This window comes from Triticum aestivum, chromosome 1B (genome assembly GCF_018294505.1).
Source record: "Triticum aestivum cultivar Chinese Spring chromosome 1B, IWGSC CS RefSeq v2.1, whole genome shotgun sequence".
Classification (NCBI taxonomy): domain Eukaryota; kingdom Viridiplantae; phylum Streptophyta; class Magnoliopsida; order Poales; family Poaceae; genus Triticum; species Triticum aestivum.
The window spans coordinates 399,518,391-399,546,322 of NC_057795.1; the positions used below are offsets into that span (position 1 = coordinate 399,518,391).

The 27,932-nt window shown below is 50.1% G+C and overlaps 1 protein-coding gene across 3 annotated transcripts; it reads left to right on the plus strand.

Annotated features, from left to right (window-relative positions):
- The first annotated feature begins 297 nt into the window (after nt 1-297).
- On the plus strand, nt 298-25,899 carry LOC123127243 (pentatricopeptide repeat-containing protein At3g02330, mitochondrial). Of its 3 annotated transcripts, none has more exons than XM_044546860.1 (4): nt 298-3,066; nt 3,146-3,386; nt 3,470-3,652; nt 25,580-25,899. In XM_044546860.1, the coding sequence occupies exons 1-2, from the start codon at nt 496-498 to the stop codon at nt 3,155-3,157; spliced, it is 2,583 nt and encodes an 860-aa protein (XP_044402795.1). In that variant the 5' UTR covers nt 298-495; the 3' UTR covers nt 3,158-3,386; nt 3,470-3,652; nt 25,580-25,899. The 3 variants fall into 3 exon arrangements, with proteins under 3 accessions (XP_044402795.1, XP_044402785.1, XP_044402804.1); XM_044546850.1 differs by having other exon boundaries at nt 299-3,066; nt 3,458-3,652; XM_044546869.1 differs by lacking the exon at nt 25,580-25,899 and adding an exon at nt 4,273-5,556 and having other exon boundaries at nt 300-3,386.
- The last annotated feature ends 2,033 nt before the right edge of the window (nt 25,900-27,932 follow it).

Here is a 27,932-nt window from a genome sequence, read left to right on the forward strand (position 1 = left end):
AACTCGACATATGCGGAATCATTCCAGAAGAGGGCTAGACCTCCCCCTTCCCTTTCACAGAGACAATGAGACTCCTTGTTGGACACGTTGGTGTTGTAAGTGCCTCGGTCAAGGCCGGCAAGCGCCTCGTTTCTAAAAAAAAAGGTATTTCCCCGTGATGTACTTACTTTGCTAAAATCCGAATATTTTCACGTTGCAGCATATACTCACATTCCACTAGAAAAAAGCATATACTTCACATTTTTTTCATTTTCCTGTGCAATCTGTAGAACCTCGAGGTAAGATAAGAGCACGTGCTTAGATAAAAGAGCGTTCCGGGTGGTTGAGCGGGAGCGGGTAAATCGGACACGACCAGCCTGTTTCTCAGTGTTCGTGTCAATGGCGCAGTGCGGCAATGGCCGCTTCCAAGGTTCCACCACTCCTCCACCCGACGCCTCCCTTCCAGCCATTAGCACATGAGATCCACCTCTCGCGCCGCGCTCTCCCCGAGTCCCGATGTCACGGGCGCCTCCCGCGTTGGCGGCTCCGGCCAACTCCACGTTCTCCCACCTCTTCCAGCTCTGCGCCCGCGGCGGCCGCGCTGCCCTCGACGCCGGGCGCGCCGCGCACGCGCGCATGCTCGTGTCCGGGTTCGTCCCGACAGCCTTCGTCTCGAACTGCCTCCTGCAGATGTACGCCCGCTGCGCAGACGCCGCATGTGCTCGCAGGGTGTTCGACGCGATGCCCCACAGGGACACCGTCTCGTGGAACACCTTGCTCACCGCGTACTCGCACTCCGGGGACACCACGACCGCGGTATCACTGTTTGATGCAATGCCGAATCCGGATGTCGTGTCATGGAACACGCTGGTCTCAAGCTATTGCCAGCATGGCATGTATAGTGAGTCGGTGGCCCTGTTTCTGGAGATGGCTCGCTCTGGTGTTGCCTCCGACCGGACAACATTTGCTGTCCTTCTAAAGTCGTGCGGTGCTCTGGACGACTTTGCACTCGGTGTGCAAATTCATGCATTGGCGGTGAAGGCAGGGTTAGATATTGATGTCCGGACTGGGAGTGCTCTCGTGGACATGTATGGCAAGTGCAGCAGTTTGGATGACGCATTGTTCTTCTTTTATGGAATGCCCGAGAGGAACTGGGTCTCGTGGGGTGCAGCCCTTGCTGGGTGCGTTCACAATGAGCAGTACACTCGTGGGTTGGAGCTGTTCATGGAGATGCAGAGGTCAGGAATGGGGGTGAGCCAGCCGGCTTATGCGAGTGTCTTTAGATCCTGCGCAGCAAAATCATGTCTGAGCACTGGTAGGCAGTTACATGCACATGCCATAAAGAATAACTTCAGTATTGACCGTATTGTTGGGACAGCTATTGTGGATGTTTATGCTAAGGCTAATAGCTTGGTGGATGCTAAAAGGGCATTCTTTGGGTTGCCCAGCCATACAGTGCAAACGTGCAATGCCATGATGGTTGGGCTTGTGCGCGCAGGGCTTGCAAATGAGGCCTTGGAACTGTTTCAGTTCATGACCAGGTCAGGTATTGGTTTTGATGCAGTCAGTTTATCGGGTGTCTTCAGTGCTTGTGCAGAGATTAAGGGGTATTTAAAAGGGCTACAAGTCCACTGCTTAGCAATGAAATCAGGTTTTGAGACGGACATCTGTGTCAGAAATGCAATTCTTGATCTGTATGGAAAGTGCAAAGCATTGGTAGAAGCGTACTTTATCTTCCAGGATATGGAGGAACGAGATTCAATCTCTTGGAATGCTATTATTGCTGCTCTTGAGCAAAATGGGCGCTATGAGGACACCGCAGTTCATTTTAATGAGATGCTGCGCTTTGGTATGGAACCTGATGATTTCACATATGGTAGTGTCCTTAAGGCTTGTGCAGCTTTACAATCTTTGGAGTTTGGTTTGATGGTACATGACAAGGTTATCAAGTCAGGACTTGGTTCAGATGCTTTTGTAGCTAGCACTGTTGTTGACATGTACTGCAAATGTGGTATGATGACAGATGCTCAGAAACTCCATGACAGAATTGGGAAGCAAGAACTTGTTTCATGGAATGCCATCATGTCAGGATTTTCACTGAACAAACAGAGTGAGGATGCCCAGAAAATCTTCTCACAGATGTTAGATATTGGACTTAAGCCTGATCATTTCACCTATGCTACAGTTCTTGACACTTGTGCTAACCTAGCTACCATTGAGATCGGGAAGCAGATCCATGGTCAGATAATTAAGCAAGAAATGCTGGTAGATGAATATATATCCAGCACCCTTATAGACATGTACGCCAAGTGTGGGTACATGCAAGACTCACTGCTAATGTTTGAGAAGGCACAGAAACGGGATTTTGTGTCATGGAATGCTATGATATGCGGCTATGCGCTCCATGGTCAAGGAGCAGAAGCACTCAAGATGTTTGATAGGATGCAAAGGGAGGATGTGGTTCCGAACCATGCAACTTTCGTTGCTGTGCTCCGGGCTTGCAGCCATGTTGGTCTGCTGGATGATGGATGTTGTTACTTCCATCAGATGACCACCCGCTACAAACTGGAACCACAACTGGAGCACTTTGCTTGCATGGTTGATATACTAGGACGGTCAAAGGGACCGCAGGAAGCTCTGAAGCTTATTGGCACCATGCCTTTTGAGGCGGATGCAGTCATCTGGAAGACTCTCCTAAGCGTTTGCAAGATCCATCGGGATGTTGAGGTGGCTGAACTTGCTGCCGGCAATGTTCTACGACTGGATCCTGAGGATTCTTCAGTTTACATTCTTCTGTCAAATGTATATGCAGAATCAGGGAAATGGGCTGATGTTTCTAGGACAAGAAGGTTAATGAAGCAGGGAAGGCTTAAGAAGGAACCTGGCTGTAGCTGGATTGAGGTGCAAAATGAGATGCATGGATTCCTTGTAGGAGATAACGTCCATCCGAGATCGAGGGAGCTGTATGACATGCTGCATGATTTGATTGATGAGATGAAACTGTCTGGATATGACCCTGATTTAGCTTCTTTTGCTGAGGTTGACGAAGAGGGCAGTGCATCCGAGCAAGATGATTTACTTGGAATGGTTGGTGGCTAGTCAGTCCTGTATTGAGGTTCCAATCTACTATTTTATTACAAAGCTCTGAACTTAATCTCCCCTGCAGCTGAGACAGTGATACTGCAAAAGATGCTCAGGCAGAACTCTGAAGCTGTTTTCCCTGGCATGTCACTGTACCGTAAAATGGTTTTGTTGATCTCATGAGTGTATGAAATTCACCAACGTTGGAAGACAAACTGGTGCACATATTTTGCTATATATATGACAGACTTGGCAATTGTGATTCTTTCCGCCATTTATGCTGGTACAGGCTTGTATAAAGGCACTTGACCAGATGCAGCAGAAGAGTAAGTGCAAATGCAGCCCTGTTTTCCTTTCTGCACAGTTATAATTTGCTGCTGCTGATGCCATGTTTCAGCTTTCTGATTAGGTTGAGCGAGGTTATTTGTCATACAGTTTCTCTAAAGCAGAATCCGAGGATAGTATTTGATATGCTTGTGCACCAGACGTTTTGACAAGAAGCTTGGGATTACAACAAGGGAAGTCAAACTTTCCAGAAGATGCAAAGGTCCGTCTAGCAAGCATTATCCAGTGCTAAATGTACTGAAGAGAGGTAATTCTATCCGGTTTAGTGCATCTGTATTTCCTATCATTCCTGAGTGTTCATACAAATTGAAGTACTACATTGGTTACTAAAACGAATTTGGTTCTGGCTGTTCAGTATTGGTATCATTGGTATTTCCATTGTGTGGTAGTGCTGGACTGCCAGTAGCATGTTATAGTGAACTCTTGCCGCAACCCTTCTGTCATATCCCAAATTTCGTGTCAGATCCCAAATTTCATATTATATCATAGCTCATAGGCAGTGGCGGAGCTTGAAAGAAAATGTTGGGCGGGCCAGACTAAAGAAGAGCATGATTTCTTTTTGAAATTCTGAATAGTATTTGATGCAAGTTTACAAGATGCAGCAAGCATATATATAAGGAACACACACGCACCCCAAAATACAGTTCAACCATAAAGCACCATTAAGTTAGCTAATTCAAGCCAGGGAAATACATGGTCTTCCTCAACTTCACTTGTGTCATCTCATTTCCTTTTAAATACCAAAGCAGTTCTTGTCTAAGTCTAATTTCCCTTGCCCATGACCTAGGTTGCAATTTGCATAGTTATCACTAGATGTAAGGAACTGAAAGAAATCAGGCTATTGCTTACCAAATGGGGAATTTGCAGGACGATGTTAGTTTACATGTGCTGCCCTGCTGCTGCTGTATGATGTGTCCTAAAAAAAATCGGTCCAGCAGGCAGGGGGCTCATGCGCCAGCGCCTAGCAGGGATGTTGGCAAGACTGGATGTTGGAGCTTTGAAGGAGAGCAGATGCAAGGACACAGGGAGCTCATGCGCCAGAAATTTGTGGGCTGCACGACGGCGCGGCCGCGTAGATGTCGTCACCGATGCTCGGGATTAGGAGCAGGGCTGGTGACGACTAACTCAAGATCTCGGCGGGCAGCGGCTGCTCCGAGAGACGGCGGGCAGCTCGCTCCAGTGGTCGGTGCTCCCTGAACCGCGAGACGGGAAGAGAGAATTGGGGATGCCGTGCGTGCGGCTTGCGTGAAGATGAGTCTGAAAGGATGCGTAGGTGGGCTGGCCTACGAAGATGCATACTTAATTATTTTTTTGCCAAAATCCTGGGCGGGCCACGGCCCAGTTTAGCCCCTACGAAGCTCCGCCCCTGCTCATAGGTATTTCCATAGTGGTCCCCAAATTTCATATTATATTCGTTACATTCTAGCTTTCTAGGTACTCTTAGCACAAGATGTGCATGTTACTCCAAAAGTAGACGTGTAAAACACGAAGTTACCAAAACCTTCATGGAGATGTCCCACCTTCCTGAGAGTTGTTTTACCATGAATGCTCTAATTGGGAATTTGCAGAAGTTACACGAAAAAAATATGCGACTAAATGAGTTGACACTCACAGTACCAATATAGAGTTTCATGGAGCGTAGAAGTTTCATCAATCTAAATGAAGTTAAACAGAGTAGCTTACATTCATATATTGGTTGTTAGATACATGCAAGCCCGCACCAGGAAAACCAATCTGTTTGGCAGTTTGTAAAAGAAACTGAATAATAAGAATCCTTTATACCTAAGAGATTCATCCCAACTATCCTATTTATCTCGACATGCAGCCTATCCACATCAGCAGTCCGCCACGTCAGCATCTCTTAATGTGCAGCGTTCCATTTGTAGAAAGTAAAAGTGATTGCAAGAACTAATTGATTCTTATCGGTTCCAAACTATTTATACAAGGCAGTCACAATATTGTGAGAGGAAATCTAACCGCAAGAAGCGGTTGCTAGAGTGTGAGAGAGATTACAACTGCTAATGGCAGTTGTCGGATGTTGGGTTCCGGCAGACCCTTAAGGTTCGAACTCTGGGGTGCGCACGAAGATCTCTCCCCTACCGATCTACGTCCGATCGCCTCGAGAGATCTAAGCTGGAAACGATGAACAACACAAGGGACACGAGATTTATACTGGTTCGGGCCACCGTCGTGGTGTAATACCCTACTCCAGTGTGTGGTGTGGTGGATTGCCTCAGGGGCTGATGATGAATAGTACAAAGGGAGAACAGCCTCGCGAGAGGTGTCCTTGAGCTGGTGCGATGAACTGCTTGGGTGAGTTTGATCGCTTCTCTCTCTCTCTCTAGGCTTCCCAAAGTCTGGATCCCCTCCACTGTGGTGGCTAGTCCTATTTATAGAGGCCCTGGGCCTCTTCCCAAATATTGAGCGGGAAGGGCGCCAACAACGGCCATTTTGAACGGGAACATATAGTACAAGTTATCCTGACCAAAGTTGGTCCTCGGCTGCCAAAAGCATTGTGATGATGCCGTCTTGGGCTCCACGGTGACCTCCATCCCGCCTCTCCGCTGGTCTTGGTCTCGTTGCACTGAAATGACAACCTTTGCCTGATGCCTCGGTACTCCACGTCTGTGCTTGCCCTCTTTGCACCAAAGAGGAAACAAGGACACTGCCCGGGCCGACGCCCGCCTGGCCCCCGATCGTCATGGCTTGCGTCAATCCTGCCTTGATCTCTCCGCCTCCTCGCGAGCCTGCCTGGCGAGGCCGTCCCTGAGGAAGCCTTGCGTCGTTTGCCCCGCGAGGCTTGGCCCCTGGCGAGGGTCTTGAGTCTTGTGCTGATGAAGACGGGCCGTACTGGGCCACCACTCGAGCCACGCCGCAGGCCGCAGGCAGGCAAGTCTGGGGACCCCCGTTCCCAGAACGCCGACAGTAGCCCCCGGGCCCAAGGCACGCTCAGACTTGGCTTAGCGGAGAAGCGAAGGGGCAAGCGCGGAGCGCCGCGGGCCCCATCAGCCTGCGGCCTTGGGCGCCGCGTGGTGGTTGATTGGACGTGGGCGCCTCTGCTTCCCCACGCTGCCTCGGCAACTGCTCGACTGACAAAAGGCTGGCTCTGGGTTAGCCTTACCTCATTACCCTCGTTCTCCTTGCTCCAGATCCCCTTCCTTGCTCTCCGCCTACCTGCCTCCAAAATCTCCAGATCTGCCGCATTCTTTCTCCTCCGGCGAACTATGGCCCCCCGCAAGACCCTGGCTGGGGCTGCATCGGCCTGGTACTCGTCGGCCCTGGTCTCTCCCAATGTGACTGAGAAGAATCTCGCCCTCACGCGCCGGATGGCAGCGTCGCAGATCAACGAGTTCGGGGAGACTGCGCTCCGTCTTGGCTCCGCCCAGCCGAAGGACAAGGGGAGCGCCTTCTATCCCTTCTTCATGAACGCCGTCATCGCTGGTCTGGTTCCTCCCTTCTCTGAGTTCTTCCTTGCTGTCCTTCGCCAATATCAGTTGCATGCTCTGCACATCCACCCCAACTCCATCCTCCTCTTGTCGATCTTCGCCTACTATTGCGAGGCACACGTCGGGGTGGCGCCCTCCGTGGCCTTGCTGCGCCACTTCTTCTCCCACCGGGTCTCCGGCGGCAATATCTCAGCGTGCGCGAGTTTCGTCGCGTACTCCAAGTCCAACGCCATCTCGAAGGCCGGGAAGAGGGCCGAGGGCTTCCGGAGCAAGTGGGTTATGGTGAACGCTGGGTGCCACAACCCTCTGCTGGAGCTGTCGACAAAGTGGCCCGAGGCCGCTGAGGCGTGGTCCCGCGCGAAGCTCGATGATCGGCGGGCGAAGCAGGTGTTGGAGAAGATGAACGCCGACCTCAGGCCGGGCAGCCTGAGGGCGGCGAAGCTGACCGGGGCTTCGCTCCTGAGGAAGTTTCTGTCGCACCAGGTGGCCCCTCTTCAGGCGCACTCGCGCTCGCTGTGGAGGCTCGCGGATGCGGATGTCGTCCTCCGCCTGAGCTTGGACGCCCTGAGCGACGAGGACCTGACCGCGGCCCTGCGCTGCTTGGTTGGAGAGGAAGTGGCAGGCCCGGTGGGTGCTCCGGTCCCTTTGTTCCTCCGTGATGACTGGGAGCTGGTGGTGGATGCCATGCCCACCTTCGACGAGGTCGGCCTGGTGCCGGCGGAGGATCCTGAGGGTCAGGCGACGGCGACGGTGAACCTATCCTCCGGTGAATCCAGTGGAGAAGAGGAAGGAGATGACGACGATGACGAGGAGCGCGACTCGGAGGTGACCTTCGAGGGGACGGGGGAGACTTCTCCCCAGCGTAGGGTGAGCACCCTCCGCTCCATGCCTGACGACGACGAGGCCGACGCCAGGCGGGGAGGGGAGGACGCGCCCCTGGTCCCAAGGAAGGACAGGTCCGGGCTGATCTCCCGAGGGGCCACCCCGGCCCCTGCATCGGCCGAAGTCAGCTCCGGCCCTTCAGGCGCGCCTTCTCTTGCGACTGGGCCTCCCAAGGCTAAGCCCCGCAAGAGGCTTTTAGGCTTCAAGCTTGGCCGGGGTCCGTGGGATCCCGCGGCAGTCAACAAGTAAGTGTTCGAATTCCGCCTTGCTCCTGTCTTTTGTTGTCTAGACCTGACATCTTCCATTGGGCAGGCTGCTGCCCGCGGCGAAGAGGCTGAAGGGAGGCACGGCGACCCCGCCTGAAACGGGCTCGTCAGCCGTGGCCGCGTCCCCCGCCCGATCATCCTCGCGAGGCCAGCAGGAACGCTCCGGCGTGGAGTCAGCCCCCGTGGCCCCGTTGACTCTGGAGGCGCCCGTGCTTGACGCTGTCGCCGAGGTTGCCAAGGCCCAGGAGGTCCCTGCTTCCCAGGTTGTGATTATGCTGCCGTCTTCTCCTCCTACTCCGTCGGCCCCCGTCTCCTCTGCTTCCTCTGCCGCCTTGGACCGTGCTGCCGACGAACTGAGCCGGCTGCGGGAGGATCTTCGGAGCGCGGACCTCCGCCTGGTGGCCGGGCGCCTGGAGTTAGTCTCCAGCTGGGCTAGCTCTGACGCCTCCGTTCGGGCGGCGCTGAGCCAGGCTGTGACGGCTTCCGAGGAGGGGAAGCAAGCCACCTCCCAAGCCATGGCCGCCCGCGACGAGGCGCTGAAGGACGCTTCCACCGCCAAGGGCCATTGCAAGACGCTGGAGGGCGAATTGCAAGGGCTGCGTGATGAGCTCGCCAAGGAGATTCGCGACCGCCAGGCGAAGGAGGAGGAGATGAAAGCTCGGGAGGCTGCTATCAAGGAGCGCGACGCCGAATTGTTAGCCGACCGTGACCAGCTGAAGACGCTGGAGCAGGCGCTGAAGGTGGAGAGGGTCGAGCTGGATGCCGGGGCGAAGATCCTGGCCGAAGACCGCACGGCCTTCGTGCTCTACGAGGAGAGGGCCCGCGTAGCGCTGAAAACGCTCTACGACGGGGGCCTGGAGAAGCCGCTGGCCGGAGCCAAGGAAGGCCCCGCTAAGCTGGTTCCCTTCCTCGTCGAGGCGCTTGAGGAGGTCGTGATCGGCATCGGCCCCATGGCTAAAGTCGAGGCTCGCGTCCTCTCCTCCGCAGCACTGACGCGGATCCTTAGCCACGTCTACCTCCGCAACCCCGACGCCAGCCTCGATGACCTGCTGGAGCCCGTGGACGCCAAGTGCTCCGCCGCCGCCGCTGAAGCCGTCAAGGGTCGAGCGGAGGCCTTGCTGTCGAAGTTCCGCGCCTTCAACACCGCGCCCAAGCGAGGTGCTGCCGGCCCCGCAACTCCAGGTGGTGGGGCTACCAAGCGCGACTCTACCACGAGCGGTGGCGCGGCCCAGGGGTGATCTTCTCGCGGCCTTTTCCCGCTCTGATTCCTGCAACATGCACCATGCATCGTGGAGGCGTTTAAATTCGTGTCTGGTATTGTGAGAACAATTTATGGTCTGTAATATTTCCTTCTGGATTTGCTAGATTTTGCGATTTCCTTCCTATTTGCTTGTGTTCTACGTCGGCAGAGCCCGGCCCCGCGCATACCTCAGCCGCTGTTAGCCCCGACCGGATCACCTGGATGAGACTAAGGAGTGAGGGGCTACGCGACAAGTTAGGCTCCTGAGTCGCGATGCTCAGGAGTCCCCCTTGACGCGCGAACAACAAATAGGGAGGGAACGGAGGAGAGGATTTGTCGTTCTACGTCGGCAGGGCCCGGTCCCGCGCATACCTCAACTGCCGTTAGCCTTTCGGAACTAAGGAGTGAGGGGCTACGTGACCAGTTAGGCTCCTGAGTCGCGATGCTCAGGAGTCCCCCTTGATGCTCAAACGAGTCTTCATACCTTGGCTCCGCTCGGGGAGGGCGCGCGATGACCAGGTCCGAGGGACCTGGCTGGGTGGCATGTGCTCGGGCGTGGCCCGGGCGTAGCCCCCGTGTCCAGCCCCCTCGCGCGGCACTCCCGGGGGGAGGCTTTGTGATGGTGCCAGACACTGAGCTCTGGGCTCCCTGAGGTTGATATAGTCGTGGGCTGCCCTCAGTTGTTTATCACCAGCGCGGAGCATAGCGCTTCCGTATGTGTACGGGCATAGCCGCTCCTCGTCAGTGTCGTCAGCCAGTGCGGAGCATGGTGCTTCCATTGGTGCGTGGGAGGGGGGCTCCCCTTCGGGAGGAGCCCCCGGGGCGTGTACAGCCCCGCCCTGACACGTGGCCGGCACGGTAGGGCTAGGAGAGGTGTATCTGGGCACCCGTGAGCCAGCGCGGGACTCACGAGGCCCTACCTCAAGGCGGGTTGCGCCTGGCTCTGGGCCTTTGTGGATGGTATGTTCCTGCAAGGTGGTTAAAATGCAAATGCTCTACGTCTTCAGGTCCCGGCCCTCGAGCAAGCTCAGCCGCCGCTGGTATGACAGGTCGCGATGCCGTGGGTCAAGGCCAGGGGGTGAGGGCTGGAGAGCCAGTAAGAGCCCATGAGTCGCGATGCTCAGGCGCCCCCCTTTTAACGTGCAAGCGGTTCGCATGAGGAGAAATAGGCCCGTGGGGGCCGGCGAGCGACAATCATGAATAGGTCAAGCATGAAGGAGCAAATCAACTTAGATGCAGGGAAAGCAAACGCCACTGGGTCAGGCCCGAGCGGCTTGGGGATGATGCAGCCCGAGGGGCGCCCCCAACAAGGTAAGCGGAAGACATAAGCAAAACGGATACATGCCGCAGGGACGGACCCACGCGACCTGGGAATGATGCAGCCCTGAGGGCGCTCCCAGCTGAAACGAAAACTGAAAAGAAGTCACTTGACACTGTTGCAGAACGATAGTTGGTGCAGCTGGCGGTGCCGGGCGAAGAAGCCGATCCTCACGAGCCCTCGGGACTCCGAGCCTCGGGAGGCTCAGGAGGTCCGGGCGGCCCGTTGAGGTCCATCTCCATCTCCTCCAGGAACGCGCGATGCTTGGCCACCTGAGCTTCCAGAATGCTCATCAGGCGCTGGTGGGCTGCAGCCGCGTTCGGCAAGCCGAAGGGCATGCGAACGAAGCTGCGCGGTCGGCCCGCGCAACGCCCCACGCGCGAAGGCCAGAAGCACTCCTGAGAAGCGACTCGATTGAGCCCTGGGTAGTCGATGCAGACGCGCAGCGCGCCATCCTCGCCTGGATGGGGAGCTACGCTGGGCAGACGGCGGTTGCCGTGCATGCTCTCGATTCCTCCACATCCTGAGCGGCCTTGGTGATGGACTCCTGAGGGCTAGGTCCTTCTTTCCTTACGCCTTCCTGAGGGAAGCGTGCCGCGAAGCACGCCTCCAAGTTGTGCCCAAGCGCCTCCCTCGTGACCTTGGCAAGGTCGGTGGCTCCCCAGGAGAGAGCCCCCGAGCCCTACCCGAGGAGGGCGCCGGGCTCGCCTTCCTATGCGATGGAGGGCGGTGCCCCTTGGACGGGCGCATGTCCTGGTGCGGCGCCTCCGGAGGTGCCTGCCTCCTGAAGCCCTGAGTCAGGTGATGTCTTCTTCTTCTTGGGAGCTGCTCCAGGGAGGTTTCCACTCTTGCTGTCCGGGTCCTCGATCGACGCGGCCTGGAAGGCGCGCTCGAGGGAGCACACCGCATCCTTCTCTTCATAGGGGACCATGATGACCCCACCGCTTCCTGGCATCTTGAGGACGTTGTAGCCATGGTGAGTCACTGCCATGAACTTGGCCAGGGCTGGGTACCCGAGGATGGCATTGTATGGCAGGCGAATGTGAGTGACGTCGAAGTCAATGAGCTCGGTGCGGTAGTTGCTGCGCTGTCCAAAGGTGACAGGAAGGCGGACCTGCCCTATCGGGACAGTGGAACCATCAGTGACTCCTGAGAAAGGCTTGGTTGGCTGAAGCTGATCATATGGCACTTGGAGATTGTTGAACGTCTCGACGGACAGAACGTTGAGCCCTGCTCCGCCATCGATGAGGGTCCTGGTGACTTGCACGTTGCTGATGACTGGGGAACAAAGCATTTGGAGGACACCGGCCGTTGCCGTGCACTTGAGCTGATCCGCAGAGCTGAACGTGATGGCGCACGCAGACCACCTGAGAGGGCGCGTGGCCTCAAGCTTGGGGAGGACTGCATTCACCTCGCGCGCAAACTGCTTGAAGATGCGCTGTGAGGCTGGGGCCTGAGCGCCGCCCAGGATGCAAGCGATTGCACGTGGCTCCTGGAAGCCCCCAGCCCCCTCGTCCTGATGATGGTCTTCATTCCTTCTTGGTGGCGGTGGCAGAGGAGGAAGGCCTGCGTTGCCATGCGGGCAGTCCTCGCGAGGCTGATCTCTCCAAGCTCCCTCGCGAGGCTGGTCCTGCCAGCGGTCCTCGCGAGGTCGGTCACGCCACCCTTGGCGAGGGCCACGGTCGTCCCATCGTCCTCCACCTCTTGCTCCGCCTCGGCCGTAGCCCCGATCGTTGCGCTCGGGACGTCGACCGACACGGCCTTCTCGCACGGCCCTGAGCTCTTGGCACTCGTTGGTGTTGTGGGTGTGGAGATCGTGGTACACACAGTATCGGCTGCCCTTGGACGACTCCAGCTGGTCCCTGCCGCGCTTTGTGTCTGGCTCCGCTGCGAGTACAGCTGCTCCCTTACGCTTCACATCCTTGGCCTTGGCTTTCTTCTCTTCTGGGTCCGTTGCTGGGAGCTCGAGAAGGGAGAGGCGCCCTTCCTTAGCCCTTGCGCACTTGGTCGCCAGGTTGAACAACTCCAGAGACGTGCACAGATCTTCATAGATTGCCAGCTCCTTCTTCATCTTGACGTCGCGAACGCCATCAGAGAACGCCGAAATGATGGCCTCCTCAGTCACCCTGGGAATCTTGAGGCGAGCGTTGTTGAAGCGCTGAATGTACTTCTGCAAGGTCTCTCCAGGCTGCTGCTTGATGCGGCGCAGGTCACCCACGGCCGGCGGACGGTCGTGAGTGCCTTGGAAGTTGGCGATGAAGCGGGTGCGCATCTCGTCCCAGGAGGAGATTGTGCCAGGAGCCAGGTTCAGGAGCCAGGTGCGGGCAACGTCCTTGAGCGCCATGGGAAACCAGTTCGCCATGACCTTTTCGTCCCCGTTGGCGGCTTCGATGCCCAGCTCGTAGAGCTGCAGGAACTCCGCGGGGTCTGCAGTGCCGTCGTAGCGAGGAGGCAGGTCAGGCTTGAACTTGCCTGGCCAGGCGACACTGCGTAGCTCGGGGGTGAAGGCACGGCAGCCTGCGGTGGCCACCGGAGCCCTCTGCTGATGCTGGGCTTGTTTTTGGAAATTCCCACGCGCCGCTGCCTGGGGCAGCGCGGGGTCTTGACGTGGCGGTGCAGGGATGCGATCATGGCGCACCAGTGCCGGGAGCACGACAGCACCTTGGGGGCGAGGGATTTCTTGGCAGCTCCTTGTCGTGCAGGCGCCTGACGCGGTGGGTCTCGTCCTGGGGCCGCGCGGCTTGGAGCCAGGGCGCCTTCTTGGGGAGGAGGTGGCGGAGGCACCTCCTGATCCACGCCTCCTGCGCAGGATGGAAGGCGAGGCAGTGAGAGGGACGGCATAGGAGAGCCCCCTGCGGCGCTGACGAGCTCGGTGATGCGGGGAAGCCAGTCCTCGTAGAGGTCGTCGACGGGACGATAGTGCAGGAGCTCACACGCCAGGAGCAACGCGGCGTGCGCGTCCGTGGGGGCGCGACGGGCGTGGACGACGAACCGACTGGAGTCAGCGACGGGGTGGCGGTGCGGCCTTCCCGCCGCACCGAAGGATGCAGAGATGAGGCCTGCTACTCGTTCCCCGCCGGGCCGGTGGCGGAGTTGGCGGCAGGCAACGGGGAACGACGGGGGCGCCCGCTGACGGGCGCCGTCTGGGCGACGCGGGCGGCGAGAGCAGCCCGACGCTCAGCGTGAGCCCGACGAGCGTCAGCCATGGACACGACGGAAGATCAAACGCGAACAGCGGAAGAAAGATTCCGGCGCACCCCTACCTGGCGCGCCAAATGTCGGATGTTGGGTTCCGGCAGACCCTTAAGGTTCAAACTCTGAGGTGCGCACGAAGATCTCTCCCATACTGATCTACGTCCGATCGCCTCGTGAGATCTAAGCTGGAAACGATGAACAACACAAGGGACACGAGATTTATACTGGTTAGGGCCACCGACGTGGTGTAATACCCTACTCCAGTGTGTGGTGTGGTGGATTGCCTCAGGGGCTGATGATGAATAGTACAAAGGGAGAACAGCCTCGCGAGAGGTGTCCTTGAGCTGGTGCGATGAACTGCTTGGGTGAGTTCGATCGCTTCTCTCTTTCTAGGCTTCCCAAAGTCTGGATCCCCTCCACTGTGGTGGCTAGTCCTATTTATAGAGGCCCTGAGTCTCTTCCCAAATATTGAGCGGGAAGGGCGCCAACAACGACCATTTTGAAGGGGAACATATAGTACAAGTTATCCTGACCAAAGTTGGTCCTCGGCTACCAAAAGCACTGGTGATGACGCCATCTAGGGCTCCACGGTGACCTCCATCCTGCCGCTCCGCTGGTCTTGGTCTCGTTGCACTGAAATGACAACCTTTGCCTGATGCCTCGGTACTCCACGTCTGTGCTTGCCCCTTTGCACCAAAGAGGAAATAAGGACACTGCCCGGGCCGGCGCCCGCCTGGCGCCCGCCTGGTCCCGATCGTCATGGCTTGCGTCAATCCTGCCTTGATCTCTCCGCCTCCTCGCGAGCCTGCCTGGCGAGGCCGTCCCTGAGGAAGCCTTGCGTCGTTTGCCCTGTGAGGCTTGGCCCCTCGCGAGGGTCTTGAGTCTTGTGCTGATGAAGACGGACCGTACTGGGCCACCACTCGAGCCACGCCGCAGGCCGCAGGCAGGCAAGTCTGGGGACCCCCGTTCCCAGAACGCCGACAGCAGTTAAGGATTACTATGTCGGTTCCTAACCAACACATGTTAATTAGTAATTTAGCACGTGATCTAGCCCTATTCCCAACACTCCCCCTTGTATCACACATCTTCTAGAAGTATCCATCATCTAGAGCTTGTTGTATATTTCATCATATAATGCTTCTTGTATATTTGTCATCTAACTTGAGAATCATTTGTACAATTTGAGAATGTCCCCCAAAAGCCCCGTGGGAAAAATATGATGAGTAATAGATACAACATTGAAAACTCATTTAAAACCCGGTGGGAAAAACATAAGGAGAAAACGATATGGTATAGTTTATATTGCCTCATTGAAAACCTTTTATGAGAAACCTGATGGAAAAACTCATAAAGGAAAAGAGCACAATATTTATTATCTAATGATAATTAATGGGTTATAATTCTATGAGTTTTCTTCCTCTGAAATTTGCAAACCTTGAAAACATCTCATACCAAATTCGTGAATACACTTCTGGAATGTTGAATTTCTAAAGACTTTGTGAACATGATTTGGTTTGCAAAATATCAATTTCTCCATCTTTCTGTAATTCATGAGGAAAGAACACCTTGGGAGAAATGTGTTTTGTGATATTACTATTTATATAACCCATTTGCATTTGAGCAATGCAAGCGGCATTATCTTCATAGATAATAGTTGGTGATCCTAATGAACCAACACCACATGAAGTTTGAATGTGGTTAATCATCCTGCAAAGCCATACACATTCTCGTGATGCTTCAAATAATGCGATAATTTCAGCGATTAGTGGAAGTTGCTACGAGAGTGTTTTGTTGACTTCCATGAAAAAGCAGTTCCATCATATAAGAATACGAAACCTGTCTGTGACCTGACGTTGTGAGGATTAGATAGATAACCAGTGTCTATAACCTACCATAGTCATATCTTGTTTCTTCTGGTAGAATAAGTCAAAATCTTTTGTGCCATGTAAATATCTAAGGATATTCTTCACCCCTGTCCAATGATGTTTTGTTGGAGCAGCGCTACGTCTAGCTAGTAAATTTACCACAAATGCAGTATCAGGCCTAGTGCAATTTGCAAGGTACATTAGCGCACAAGTGGTACTGAGATACGGGAACTCAGATCCTAATATCTCTTCGTCATCATCCCGGGGTCTAAAAGGATCTTTATTCATATCAAGGGATCTGACAACCATGGGTGTTTTGGATGGATATGATTTATCCATATTGATTTTTCCAAAGCCTTTTGAATATAAGCATGTTGGTATACTAATATTCCTGAGGGAAGGTGCTCAAGCTGTAAGCCTAAGCAGAATTTGGTCTTTCCCAAATCTTTCATCTCAAATTCCGTCATTAGATGATTGCGTTCTTTGTCTATATCAGGTGTACTTCCAATGATATTAAGGTCATCAATGTACACAGAGATGACACAAAATCCATGTGAGGACTTCTTTATAAATACACAAGGGCAATCATCATTATTTGAGTAACCTTTATGAATAAGGAACTCACTCAATCGGTTATACCACATTCTACCCATATAAGTATGCAGTCATTACGTCCATTAACTGCATAGATAAATTCATTTGTACTGCCAAAGGTATTAAGTATCAAATGTTATTCCACTCATGGCAGGAGAGTATATATCATTGTCATCGATTTCGGGTCTCTACGTGAACCCTTGTGCTACAAGTCTCGCTTTGTATCTCACCACCTCATTGTTAAAACCTATTTTGCTTCCACGGGGAAGACATTTTGAGGAGTAGGTATTACTGAGGAAAATACTTTTCTTTGTTGAGCAAGTGCAGTTCTGCCTCAATTGCTTCCTTCCATTTAGGCCAATCGGGGCGCTTGAGGCATTCCTTTACGGACTTTGGTTCTGGATCCAGTTGAAGGGTTTCAACAATTTTAGAGGCGAAGTATATGACAATTGTAGTCTCTCTGTTGTATGATTCTCCTGAGTGTATATATTTTATGGAAATTTCCTTTATACCTTCAGACTCTATGTGGTTTCCCACAACAGTAGAGTCATGGTGGTCCGATGTCCCACAATTATGTTTTTATGCGCATTTGTGCTAGGTTCTAGATGTTGAGTATCTAGTTGGTGTCCTTCGACTTGGGGTTGAATTGCATTTACTGGTAGAGGATTTGATTTCCTATGTTTCGTGGAGGCTTTTGAGAAGCTATATTCCGGTTAACCAGATTTCTCCCCCTCTTACTCTCATTTGGGGTTTGAGTGGTTTTACTTGGTAGCTCCACTTGTTCTGGTGCATTAACATCGGGAATATGTGATTTAGTGACACCTTTATGGCCAGTAAATGCATATGCATCTGGCAGGTTATCTGCAATGTGTTGCAAATATATAATCCTCTGAACTTCATATTCAGATTCTTTAGTATGTGGATCTAAGGACTGAATGCCTGTTACATTCCTGACACTCTTTGTGCTTTGATTCTCCCCCTAATGTCGGGAATTTGTCCTCATCAAAAATAGAATCAGCGTAACGGGCAGTAAACAGGTCCTGTAAGAGGCTCAAGATATTTTTATAATTGACGGAGAATTATAACCCACATAGATCCCTAGTATTCTGTGAAGGGCCCATGGATGTGCACTGCGGTGGTGATATCGGTATGTATATTGCGCAACTGAATTTTTGCAGATGGGAAATACTTGGCTGGGTGCCACGTACTAGATGCAGTGGGGAGGTTGTGTGATATGCAGTTGGGCCGATTTGTATCAGATCTGTGGCGTGCAATACCGCATGTGCCCAACAAGATGTTGATAAATTACAATTCCGTAGTAGTGGTTGAGCATTTTACTCTTTTGATGAGAGATTTAGCCAATCCATTTTGAGTATGAGCATAAGGCACATAATGTTCTAAATGACTGCCCATAGTCATGCAATAGTCATTGATTACACGTGAAGAAAATTCAGCGGCATTATCCATTCGAATTGTTTTTGTCCTTTTTTGAAGATGATTTGCTCTAATTTAATAATTTGAGCAATTAACTTGGCAAAGGCATGATTTCGTGTGGATAATAGACACACGTGTGACCATTATTAGATGCATCTATGAGTACCATGAAATACCTAAAAGGTCCTGATAGCATATATCTCCTTGAATGCGTTCGAGGAAATTAAGTGACTCATTTTTTACTGTAAGATAAGATGGTTTTATAATTAATTTTTCAGTTGTACATGCGGTGCACACAAAATTTGATGATTTTGGGAATCTTTTAGTTGGAAGGTTGTGACCAATAGAATTGCCAATAATTTTCTCATCATGGCTATGCCAAGATGACCAAGGCGATCATGCCAAGTCTTGAATTTATCAAGCTGTTGAAAAATTATTTTGTACGCAACATGTGGTATGGGTTTTATATAACTGTAATACAATCCAGATGAAAGTGACGAGAATTTCTCAAGAATTGTTTTTTCAGACCCATTGCTTTTTGTTAAAAGTAAATATTTAGTATTATTCCCAGAGATTGTTGCCAGATGGAAATTCTTTGATCGGATGTCTTTGAAATTTAGAAGGGTACGTGTAGATTCAGGATACCAGAGTGCATCCTCAATAAAAATGATAGTACCCATAGGTAGAACGAGTGTGGCTCGTCCTGAACCAATAATTGATGCATTGCGACCGGTGATGGTCATAATATTTCCTATTCTCTTAGTTAGAGTTTGTAAATATTTTGTTTCCCTTAGTATTGTGTTAGTGGTACAACTGTCCAGCAAACGTAGTTCTTCCATTGGATTGTCTTCCCGTAAAGTCTATAAAGAGTGAGAGAATATTTTAGGATGAAATTTTATTCACATTACTCACATATAATACATACAAAGTATGCATATTACAGTTACAAATATAAATACGACATTATGTCTGAATCACATAATATGATTGGTCCGTAGGACTTTATTCTATTTAGAGTTATATATATTAGAACATCCAGTATTACAATAAAATAGCTGATAATATCAAATAAGTGATGTGGAAATTATATTAGATCTTCATATGTGTTTTGGGTGTATTCCACCATCATGTTGCCGACATCAAGAAGATCTTCATCCTTCTGCCTTGTTTCCTGAGGAGCGCTTTGAGAAGTGCTAGCTTCAAGGTTCTCTTGTTGTAAAGCGTTGAAGTGAGTTTCAACTTTTTTTTTGACGCGTCAACGGCGGGCTTGCGCCGGCCTGAACCATATATAACTTTACAGAAATGTTTACACAGATGAAGGTTACAGGGGGTTGTGAAGAAGAGAGAAGAGCAAGGGGATAGCCCAAGAGTACATTAGGTTACAATCTCGCGACAAGGTTTGACAACATAGAACCACAATCTTGGAGGAGCGTTTGGCGCCGGGCATTCTTGCATCTTTGAGACCAAACTTCAGATCGTCCGCCGCTACCCTAGCAATGTGGTGGATTTGCATGGTCTCTTGTCGAAAGACCTTGGCGTTCCGACGCTTCCAGGTGTTCCAGAAGATTGCGATTAGAACAGTAGAGCGAATTTTGTCCATCGGGGCCTGTCGCCAGATATCTCTAATGCTGTTAGGCGACCCCCTATAAAGGTTGTCTAGCTCATCCCAGGGAGGTCGTAGAGTGGTGCAGCGGAGGAGGAGGTGGGTGATATCCTCGCAGGTGCCGCAGAACGGGTAGGCATCAAAGGTAGCGATTGAGCGACGCAACCTTCTCTCGTTGGTGTAGACACATCTTTGTGAGCCAGCCACATGAAGATTCGACACTTGTTGGGCGCATAGTTTTTCCATATCGCAGCCGCCATCGGGTCCGTCGGGTGGTCATGCCATATCGCTTTATAAGCCAAACTGGTGGAAAGTGCCTTGCCCTCACGCCTACATACCCTGTTATCGTCAAACTGCGAATCCAAGTTAACTGTAGCCATAATATTACACAAGGTAGCCAGTTCATTCTCAGCTACAAGGGATAACCGATGAGCAAGATCGAGGTTCAGTTCTGGCGAATCCAGCACCCTCGCGGCAGAGGCCGACTGCCTGTTGGAGTGTGTGTAGAGAGCAGCAAACTGGCAAGCGAGAGTAGTTTGGGTGTTTGGAAGCCATAGGTCATTCCAGAATGAGGTGTTGGCCCCATTTCCGAGTTTAACAGAGGTGATGGACCTGAAGAAGTCAAGATGTTTTATAATATCGCGCCACACGGGTGACGCAGATGAATCTCCAGTGCCCAGGTCATGAGTAGGAGACCAGCCATATTTGGTAACTAAGTAGGACGAGGCCGGTGCAGAGTTGGAGTCATGTAGTTTTGACATGTGTCTAAGAAGTAGGCACACATTCATGTGTTTGAGCGAGGAGAAGCCTAAACCCCCGTTTACGAACGTCACACACACTAGGTTCCATGCCACTTTGCATTGCCCTCCCGTAGCTTCAACTTTTCCATGGACTTGTTTGCCTTTCCTGGTGAATTTGAGGTATAAATCCGCTAGATGCTTAGGAGTACGGCATTTGCTAGTAAGATGGTTAGCACATCCACACCTTCGACAAATCTCGGACTTGGTATTTTGTTCATCTTTCTTGAACTGACCTTTACCTTTAGATTGACCAAAGATTTTTATGCTTGTTGTTCCTTTCCCACTTTCTGCTGAATTTCTTGAAATTCTTTTTGTTGCCTCCATACATTTTGGTAAACCGAGTGTTAGCGAGCCCCGTTGGGTGTGTCTGATGATTCTTCATGAGAAGTTCATCATGTTTCTCAGCCTGAAGTAAAGTGTATATGAGCTCAGAATACTTATTGTATTTTTGTTCATAATACTACTGTTGTAGCAGTCATCGAGGGGTGGAAAGTGCAGAAGGTCTTCTCAATAAGATCTGCTTTGGAATTGCTTGATTGCAAAACCTTAGTTTAGAGTTAACCTTTTGAACTGCAGAGTTATAACTGCCACGGATTTGAAATCTTGGAACCTTATGAGGGATCATTCTCTTTGGGCTTCTCGAAGCATAACTGCTCTTTATTGGTCATATCTCTCCTTGAGAGAGTTCCAGAAAGCAAGTGGTCTTCCTCCATTAAATATTTTGTTTTTAAATTTGGATGGAGTTAACGCCTTATAAAACTTGATGCTGTATATTTGGTTGCTTGTGGTATTTCCTCAGTGCCTTCAGCAGGTGTGATAATTGTGGAACCAAGTTTACGACATTCTAATGCTATCTTGGTATCCATAGCCCATGATAAATAATTACTACCATCTAGCCCAAGTTCATGAAATTCTCTATTCATGACGCCAACCATTTTCTTGCATGTTGTGATCATGCATGAATTAGTTTTACTATGAGAGTAAAATATCAGTAACTACAAATTCTTCGGAGGAGCAAGGTTTTGAAGTATAGCTGATGCTTTTATGCTTATATGTGTAGACCTCTTTTTTTTAATGTAGATGACACTTTGAAGATAGTCACCATTACGGTGTAGATCTCACAACAATAAATAACATAATTTGGCTTTTACCAGTAGATGTTCATATTTCTATTACCTTGTGTCACTATATTTTAGAAAATCACTTTGAAGATAATCATTTGTCAAATGACTAGATGTAGACCTCAGAGCAATAGTGGATAGTCTGCAATTTGATGCAGTAGATCAGACTATTAGTAAAATATTTGAGGTAGTCACATCAATTCGCAAGTTAGGGAGAGCACTCGAAGATAGTCATTTTGCCAAAACAAAAGAAAATGTCAAAATGTAAATCCTTCAGCAATGAGAATAATCTGCAAAGTGCAGTAGATGCCTCATTTACCTTGTGATACCACACTTTGAATTGTAAATAAAAATTGTTTTTCTTAAGAATTACATATTCTAAAAAGATGCTGAAGCAATCATATAGAATATGTTATACATAGTCTGAAACTTTATTCTAGACAATACATGGTCTAAAAATACCAACTTACAATATTGTACATGACTGAATATAATTTACAGATAAATAGAGGTTCTAAATACAATAAAATATCACTCAGAAATAAATAGACCGGGCTACTCTGCAATGTACGGATACTATGGGCTCATTTTGATGAAAAGCCACAACACCAGCAACCTTTTTTTTCCAGTTATTGGCCTGTAGGCCAGTTTGGGTGAGAGGGGTGCGAGTTGGATTGGCCCAACACCGACAGAAGGAGGGATAGGCAGGGCACGGGCGAGGGTTTCCCCTGGTTGCCACCATTCCCGATCCCCACTCTGTTCGTCCAGGTGCCAAGCACTGCCGCTCGTCGATCCTCCCTACCCGTGTCACGCCATCTTCAAGGGAGGCGGGGTGGGCCCCACGCTGCACCACGGCCTCCTCCGCGGTTGCTCGCCTTGGGGGCGCCGGTGAGGTCGAGAGCGTCCAACGACCACGCGCCCCGGAGGGCTACGCGTTGTTGCTCCCTGGTCGCGACGACGCGGCGCAAGGTCCGACGGGCTTCTAGTGGTGGTGTAGGAGGTAGAGGCGGCGTCGGAGGAGGTAGTGTCGCCGGTGATGGAGGTGGTGGCGTCGTCGACGAACCCTCGTCTTCCACCTCCATGTCTTCAACCTTGATGGCCATGTTCAGGTAGTGGATGATGGTGTAGCTGACGGTTTTCGTTGCTGCCGGCGTCGGGGACGAAAGATCCAGGATGGGGCCATATCCAGGAGGGAGGAAGTGCTTCGGTAGTTCGTTCGTCGGTGTCAGCGACGACAGCCGTGGAGGCGGCGATTGAGCGCCCGCACGCTTTGGGCATGGTCCAAAACCGTGCTCTAGGCAGTACGGGGGCAGAGGCGGCGGCGCAAGGTCGTAGTTGAAGTTCTCCTCTTCTCCCAGAAACGGTGCTGACGGACCTGCAAGCAGCCAATCCATCAGATGGATGGCAAAAGCAGATGGTGGAGTTGCCGATATGACGTGGTCGACGGCGACGGCCAGAGCCGAAGGCCTAGCATTGCACAGTGCAGGTACGTCGTGGTTGATAGCCGCGGCCGGAGCGGAAGGACCAGCCTGGTGCACCCTTGGTTCATGCCCATGAAGGGGGTGGGTTGCCGTGGCGTGCATACCCATGCACGGTGACGGTTCTGGCAAAGATGCGGCGACGAGGGCCACTGCTTGGACCAGGAGCATGATGGCGACGTGCAGCATTACGGTGGCGCTGGATGCGAGGAAGGTGACGACTTTCTTCTGGATGAAGCGGGCAAAAGCAAAAACCAGTGACGGCAGGTCCTTTCCTGCCATGGTTCTCACCTTTTTCCTCTCTTTCCCGTGATGGCTCGGCTCTCTGGACAGAGCATTTACTGATAACATGTAGAAAGTAAAAGTGATTGCTAGAAGTAATTGATTCTGATTGATTCCGAATTACTTATACACACGAGCTAGTTACAATATTGTGAGAGGAAATCTAACAGCAAGAAGCGGTTGATATAGTGTGAGACAAAATGACAATTGCAATTGCTAATATGTGAGACAGATTACAACTGCTAATGGCAGTTAGGGATTACAATGCCAGTTCCTAATTAGCACATGTTAATACCTGTTAGGAATAGGGATTACTATGTCAGTTCCTAATTAGCACATGTTAATACCTGTTAGGAATAGGATTAGATCACGTGTTAAATTACTAATTACCATGTGCTAATTAGGAATGGACATTGTAATCCTTAATTTTCATTAGCAGTTGTAATCTCTCTAACATATTACCAACCGCTAATTGCAGCCATTTTATCTCACACTTTAGCAATCACTACTTTCGATTTGAATTACTTTGACAAACTTGTAATTGTCTCTTGTATAAATAGTTTGGAATCAATAAGAATTACAAGAGTTCAGTCATTCACTTTTACTTTTCACACGTTATCACACTATCTCTGCCGAGAGTGACATCACGGGGAAGAAAGGAGAAAGGTAAGAATCATGGCAGGAAAGGACCTGCCGTCACTGGCTTTTGCTTTTGCCCACTTCATCCAGAAAGAAAGTCGTCACTTTCTTCACACCCAGCGCCACCGCAATGCTGCATGTCGCCGTCATGCTCCTGGTCCAAGCAGTGGCACTCGTCGCTAGAACCGTCGGCGTGCGTGAGTATGCACGCCACGGCAACCCACCCACTCCGTGGGCATGAACCAACGGCGCATCAGGCTGGTCCTTCCGCTCCGGCTGTGGCTGTCAACCATGACGTACCTGCACTGCACCATGCCAGGCCTTTGGCTCCGGTTATCGCCGTCAACCAGGTCGTACCGGCAACTCCACCATCCGCTTTTCCCATCCATCCGATGGATTGGCTGCTTGCAGGTCCGTCATCACCGTTTCTGGGAGAAGAGGAGAATTTCAACTGCAACCTCGCGCCGCCGCCTCTGCCCTCATGAGCACGGTTTTTAGACCATGCCCAAAGCGTGCGGGCGCTTCACCGCCGCCTCCGCGGCTGCCGTCATAGACGCCGACGGACGAACTGTCGGAGCACTTCCTCCTGGATACGGCCCCATCCCGGATCTTCCATTCCCGACGCTGGCAGGAGCGGAAACCGGCGGCTACGCTGTCATCCCCGACCTGAACATGGCCATCAAGGTTGAAGACGTCGAGGTGGAAGGCGAGGGCTCGTCGACGACGGCACCACCTCCTCCATCACCGGCGACACCACCTCCTCCAGCGCCGCGTCTACCTCCCACGCCACCGCCGGAAGCCCGCTAGATCTTGCGCCATTTCGGCACGGCCATGGAGAAGCACCGTGCAACCCTTCGGGGCGCGTGGTCGCCGGATGCCCTCGGCCTCACCGGCGCCCCTGGGGCGAGCAGCAGCGGAGGAGACCGTGGTGCAGGGCAGGGCCCACCCTGGCCCCTTTGAAGACGACACGACACCGGCAGGGGAGGGCCGATGAGCGGCAGTGCATGGCACCTGGTCGAACAGAGAGGGGATCGGGAGTGGCAGCGAGAAGGGGAAACCCTCGCTCGTGCCCTCCTTTTGTCGGTGTTGGGCCAGCCCGACTCGCCCCCTCCTCTCACCCGAACAGACATGTGGGCCGAATGGCCTAAAGGGCCTCAGCCCAGGTTACTTCGGCCTGCAGGTCAATAACCGAAAAAAAGAGGCTGCTGGTGTTGTGGCGTTTCATCAGAATAGAGCCCATATTATCCGTATATTGCAGAGCCCGTTCTATTTATTTCAGAGTGTTATTTTGTTGTGTTTAGAACCTCTGGTTTGTCTTTAAATTATGTTCAGCCGTGTACTATATTGTAAGTTCATATTTTAGACCATGTATTGTCTAGAATAAAGTTTCAGACTATGTATACATATTCTATATGATTGCTCAGCATCTTTTTAGAATATGTAATTCTTAAGTACAACAATATTATTATTTTATAATTCAAAGTTTGGGATCACAAGGTAATTGAGGCATCTACTGCACTTTGCAGATTATCCTCATTGCTGAAAGATTTACATTTTGCCTTTTTATTTTCTTTTGTTAAAATGACTATCTTCGAGTGCTCTCCCAAACTTGCGAATCGATGTGACCACCTCAAATATTTTATAAGTAATCAAAAGGTAACAGTGTGATCTACTGCATCAAATTGCCGACTATCCACTATTGCTGTGAGGTCTACATCTAGTCATTTGACAGATGATTACCTTCAAAGTGATTTTCTAAAATGTGATGTGACACAAGGTAATAGGAATATGAACATCCACTGGTAAAAGCCAGATTATGTTCTCTATTGCTGTGAGATCTAGACCGTAATGGTGACTATCTTCAAAGTGTCATCTACATAAAATGAGATCTACACATATAAGTATAAAGCATCAGCTATACTTCAAAAACCTTTGCTCCCCCAAAGCATTTGTTGTTACTTACATTTTACTCTCATAGTAAAACTAATTCTTGCATGATCACAACATGCAGGAAATGGCTGGCGTTATGAATAAAGAATTTCATGGGCTATGGATACCAAGATAGCATTAGAATGTCGTAAACTTGGTTCACAATTATCACACCTGCTGAAGGCGCTGAGGAAATACCGCAAGCAGCCAAGACTTAATTTTGTTTCGTTTGCAATTAGACCTTTCCACTTTACTGCCTTTGTTGCCAGTTATTTTGCGTTATATTGACTGATGTGCCGGTCCCTTCCTCTGACTTTAGAACTATGATGTTTCTAATAGTGTACAAGTTTGCAAATTGCTCCATTGAACAAGCTTTGTGTAATGACAAGATGCCTACCAAGACTTAATTTTGTCTCGTTCACAATTAGACCTTTCCACTTTACTGCCTTTGTTGTCAGTTATTTTGCGTTATATTGACTGATGTGCCGTTCCCTTCCTCTGACTTTAGAACTATGATGTTTCTAATAGTATACATGTTTGCAAATTGCTCCATTGAACAAGCTTAGGACACAAGTGCTCTTCCCAACAGGTTATTATGTAAGTGCCACAACTTCAATCCGTCGATTGGTATGCCTTTGCAAAGTTTATGATAGATATAGAAGCATCATAATTGAACATCTGCATATCTTAAATATTTTAGAATTTACCTGCTATTTCATGAATACGTTATTCATGCAGTACATATATGTGCTTCTTTTTCTCTATAGTTTGACATATTGTTGTTAATTGCGCTAAGAGATCTTGATATTGCATTTGTATACATTTCTTCTTGTATGCTGCATCCTGCCCATATGGAGAAGGCATAAGAAATTATTATTGCGTTCATCTATTTTGTGATCATTCATGTATGCGATATTGTTTTTCTTCGTTCCCTTCATCTATTAGCAAAATGCACGCTATTCTCCACTAGGCGACTTTTCTTACACTTATTTATTCCTTGCAGAATGTGGCAATAGAGATCAATATATACACTCAGTTGTTTGCTTATCCAAGAAGAACCAGTTAAGAAGCCGAGGTTAGATTTGAATTTTAGTGATTTTGTTTGTTGTCGGTACCATGTTCACATCTTATAATTTCTTGATCTACTATTGGTTTCACAACTAAATTTATGACTAGTTTGTATCCATGCAGAGGGAACACTTCCCAAGCACTTCAGATGCAATTAACACTGATGGTCAAGGATTAATGTCATGTCTGATGTGACAAAGGTAACTCATCCATCATTTGTTAGTGAGACGCCATAACTAAATTGATGATTTTTCCCTCTAATTTGTTGGAGATGCTCTATGAAAATTTAGTGTTCAGAGCAGTTGTTCCCATGCTTTAGTTCCGAGCCGAAACAAGATTCAGTTAGTTTGACTACCAAAAAAAAGTTTCACTTAGTTTTGTTAAAATATTTCCATCAGATACATATGATTGCAGTTATTAAGTCCATTCCACATTTTTTGTCATACATAGTTGCAATTTAAAGATGGCCATTTGGTCGTTAATGCAGTTTCAAATTAAAAGTGGAGGTTATTTGTATCGATTCCAAGTTCCTAACGGAACATAGCTCCCCTTTATAGACAACTTCTATAGATAATATGTAACTTCAACATTGGTGAGGATGATTCTTCATATATGCAGTGCTAAGTATCAAGACACCTGAATATCATTGAAATATATTGCAACCCTTTCCCGTGTCAGCGCACGGGTATCATCTAGTAGTAGATATCAGGCGCTGCATATGTATGCTGGGGGTAGAGATTCCAGTGATTGAAATTTAGTTGTATGCCTGCATTCAGTGTGTCAAACATCACTCTAGATGGCTAGTCTGCTATAATTAGTACTCCCTCTGTTCACTTTTATAAGACGTTGTAGACATTTCAGACAGCATGCAAAACAGCTCAATTTCAGTTGTCTGAAATGACTTATAAATGTGAACGGAGGGAGTACTAATCCTGATGTTTGACAAACAATCATGCACTTGCCTTCCGAATGACTTGGCCTTCACTTGCCCTTCTCGCCCGTGTAGCTTACATGGCCCAGAGCCACATCTTTTCTATCTTTCTTTCTGTTTCCCCCTTACAGAAGTTAAAAATGGAGGTAAAGTGGAGGAAAATCTGCGTATTGCGAAGCATTGAAAAGCACCCGGCGAGCAATGATCAGTCAGACGGTTACAAGTAACAAGAAACGAGCAGGGAAGCTACAAACACGTTCACTGACAGTGGCACAAGCTCTGGCAAGGTCTACCAAGCTGAATGTTGATTCTGCTTTCCATTTGTGATCAGCTGGGGGAGGTTGGGGGTAAACAGGAGCAGTTCCACGACACTCGCTTCATGGTTCCTGGCTGGAGGATCCACCAGATTTTCTTGTAGTATCAGTCTTGGTAAGTT